The sequence below is a fragment of the Girardinichthys multiradiatus genome, chromosome 15, assembly GCF_021462225.1.
Source record: "Girardinichthys multiradiatus isolate DD_20200921_A chromosome 15, DD_fGirMul_XY1, whole genome shotgun sequence".
NCBI lineage: Eukaryota > Metazoa > Chordata > Actinopteri > Cyprinodontiformes > Goodeidae > Girardinichthys > Girardinichthys multiradiatus.
Window position 1 is genome coordinate 19,662,880 of NC_061808.1, and position 3,366 is coordinate 19,666,245.

Genomic DNA, 3,366 nt, shown 5'->3' on the forward strand with positions numbered 1-3,366 from the left:
TAATGTTTTATTCTTTTATTCTTTATTCTAGGCAACTAGTCAATCTATGTGGCGGCATCTCATCATATATCAGTTATTTCCAGTATTTTCTTTTAATTACAATGAACAACATTTGTTCTCTTGTGGTATCGTTATAATATAAAAATCAAACTTTTACAGTCTTTCATGAATCTAAATCAGCATACACTTAAATTTACTGTTATTTTTCAATGAGGATGTTGACTATATGACTATATTACTAGAGAAGTTGTTAAAAAAATGCCTTCCTTTCTTCAATATACACAACTTAGTTTAATTGCATAAGAAATGTTCAACTAAAACTGTTTTCAATTACAACCACTGAGGTAAGACTCCCAAACTGATGAGAGTGATAAAACAAAAGCCAACATTCAAATGGAAAAGCATCGATAACAGCAATACATTTATGCAAAACAAAACATCAACGGACTTAAATTAGCTTTTAAAGAGCGTCTGCACATGCCTCTGTAGCTACATTAATTGGTGAATAAACAAGACTTTTACGATTGTTGCACTAATGTTAGAAATTTAGAAACAACTGGAGGTGGCATTCTATAGTAGTCTGTGTCTGCATCCCTGAGGTGTCCATCTCCATATCTTCTTGTTTCTCATTGCTTGTTGTTCACACTCGGCTCCAGACAAACATATTGCTCAGTTATCAGTTCAGCTCTTTAGGATTGGAGGAAGTTGTTCGTAGATGCTAAAAACTGCAACATTATCCTTCATCTCTGAAACTATCTTTACAGTCTTTCAGTATCTTTATTTAGTCTCAAGTCTGTTAGTGCGACGAGCGTGCTTATGAGATGCCGTAGTTGTTGTAGTAGGCCGCCGTTGCGTCTGCGAGCACGGAAATGAGGCTTGTTTCCGTGGTGCTACTGGGACATGCTGCAGCAGAGGTGGTGGTGGTCGATGCCACCTGGATGTGTCCAGTTACAGTCATGCCACCAGGTTGTTCTGGGTGGAAACCACCCCCAGTGGAGTTCAGGTACTGGTCGAACTCATTACGGTCCACCTCACCCAGAAGCTCAGCTTGGCTCAGCTGGTCTAAAGTCTCCAAGTGACTCTGAGTCTCTGGTGGCGGGGACAGTTGACCCAGGTGGCCCTGGGGGTGCCCATGGTGGATCTGCGGGAATGACGAGGAGCTGTAGTAGGACAGGGGAGGGCCAGGGATCAGTCCACCGCTGCTTCCAGTTTGGGACATGTGAGGGATGTGACCTAAGATTGTGCCCCCACAGTGGATTTGGGTCTGCGTGTAGTCAGTGTGGTAAGGAGGTGGGCTGCCCATGTGCATCTGATTCTGGTGGTGTTCATCTGGACAGGAGGCCGTGGATGAGACCGAAGAGCTACCAGATGTTGAATAATAGGTCGGAGGCATGTGCTCGTGGTCCATGGCATCTAAGGGGGACATCTCGGGAGGTGTGGGAAGGCCGTACGGGTAGGTGTCAAAGCTGCTGCTGGAGCCAGCAGGCTCTCTGAAGGTTCTCACACTGGGCAGAGCAGGGCTGGAGCCTGAGAAGCCACCGCCGACTCCATTAGAGCTGCCCTCGTCTTTGTCCAGTGGGTGACTGAGGGCTCGCTGATCAGGCAGGGGACCATGGTCAGGGGCCAGCCCACTCAGGAGAAAACCAGGGTCCACTCTCTTGCAGATGCGTTTGAGCTGTTTCTTCCTGCGGGGCCGATACTTATAATTGGGATAGTCCTGCATGTGCTGCACTCTGAGCCTCTCTGCCTCCTCCACATACGGCCTTTTCTGAGGGGGAGTCAGGGCTTTCCACGACTTTCCTGCATTTAAAAAATTAGGAAGAAAATTATTTTATTTGTACTGAAATCTAATCATTACATAAAGTTACATATATCCTTGGCCTTTTTTATGGCATTTCTTTCTTTTTTTTCTTTTTGGGTAAAGCATAATAATTTAAACAACTAAAATTATTCCTAATATCAACATTTGTTGTAACTTGAATGTAAGTCAAATAAGTGTTTGCCTTGATTTGATTTTTCTACTGGGACATTTAGATTTGAAATTCACCATATATGTAAAAAAAAAAAAAAAAAAAGCTATAAATAAGAATAATAAATAATTGATAAATAATTACGAAAAGTTAAAAACATTTAAAAATGAATAATAATAGTTACTTTATGAGGGTATTTGGCAACCAAAAAAGTGCGATTGTGATAAAACTTTGAACTTTTTCTTGTTCCTTTTCGTTGCCAAAAAAACTAACAACTGATGTATAACTAAAAAATAACAGAAAACAAATATTTACAAAAAAGATTGTTCACATTTTAAAACAAAAAAACAAACAAACATCAAAATCAATAAATATTATAGATAAAGACTAATTAATAAGAAATTATTAAAATATGATGTTCTGGATTCTGATTTAGAGTTGTCTAATTTGAAGTTTACCATTACACCTTGTGCCAGATAACCTAAGAAAATAATCGTCTGATATAAATGTTCATTACAGAAAATGCGGGTATTTTTACATTCATTTGGAATAAAGCGATGCGGATTCAAGGTGACTTTAACCTATGTAAACTTATGTTTTTAAGTATTACTTGAATATTGTATATTAAGTCATTTACTTCTTAACTATATTTTATAATTATGTATTTTGATTTGTTTGTATTTTGATTTTGTAACATCCAAACTTTTGTAAAGCAACATATAGGCCTCAAGACAAGGAAGACAAAAAGTTAGGACTGTCACATAGTATAAAGCTAATAATATTACTATTATTAATAAAAATAATAACTTGTCTTACCCAACATTTTGCTGAGCTCTGCATTGTGCAGGTCTGGGTTCTGAACCGCCAGCCGTTTGCGCTCGTCTTTGGCCCACACCATGAACGCGTTCATGGGCCGCCTGATCCGCGGCTCCGGCGCCTTGTCCACGGGAGTCCTGTGCGAGACATGAGCGTCGGGAACATCTCCGTCTCCTGGAGGACACTCGAAAGACTCCGGCCACGAAGAGTACGCGCTGATGAGAGCAGCCATCTGCAGCGCGCTCTCTCCTCTCCAAACTTAAGAAGCGCGTCTCAGTCTCCTAAAGAAGTTGCGCGCTTTCTGTTTTTCAGCAGCCTGACTGAAAGCTGTAAAATAAAACAAAAAAAACAGATTTTTCAAACAAAAATCCCGCGTTGCTTTACATACTACTTCAACCTGGAGACGAATGCCTGAACAGATTTTAGGAGAACGCACAGATGCACACATGCAGCTGCTCCTCCATGTGGGTTATGATTCTGTCTTTCCTGGTGGATGGGGGAAGCGCTTTATATTTGAGGAGCAGGTTCCAGGAGAAACCCCGCTGGACTATCGACTCCTCCTTGATTCCAAGTTAAACCC

At 40.9% G+C, this 3,366-nt stretch overlaps 1 protein-coding gene across 2 annotated transcripts; it reads right to left on the reverse strand.

Annotated features, from left to right (window-relative positions):
* Positions 1 to 3,366, reverse strand: sox7 (SRY-box transcription factor 7). 2 transcript variants are annotated; one of them, XM_047387054.1, is made up of 3 exons: positions 3,223 to 3,366; positions 2,787 to 3,113; positions 1 to 1,800 (listed from the first exon to the last, which is right to left on the reverse strand). In XM_047387054.1, exons 2-3 carry the CDS (start codon positions 3,016 to 3,018, stop codon positions 815 to 817), a joined length of 1,218 nt encoding a protein of 405 aa, XP_047243010.1. In that variant the 5' UTR covers positions 3,019 to 3,113; positions 3,223 to 3,366; the 3' UTR covers positions 1 to 814. The 2 variants fall into 2 exon arrangements, with proteins under 2 accessions (XP_047243010.1, XP_047243009.1); XM_047387053.1 differs by having other exon boundaries at positions 2,787 to 3,275.

What these genes read in the sequence shown, in the direction of transcription:
- sox7 (XM_047387054.1), bottom strand. Translation starts at nt 3,018, where the DNA reads ATGGCTGCTCTCATCAGCGCGTACTCTTCGTGGCCGGAGTCTTTCGAG. An exon ending in AGAGCTCAGCAAAATGTTGG is followed by an intron (nt 1,801 to 2,786) that starts GTAAGACAAGTT and finishes TTTTAAATGCAG; the next exon opens with GAAAGTCGTGGAAAGCCCTG.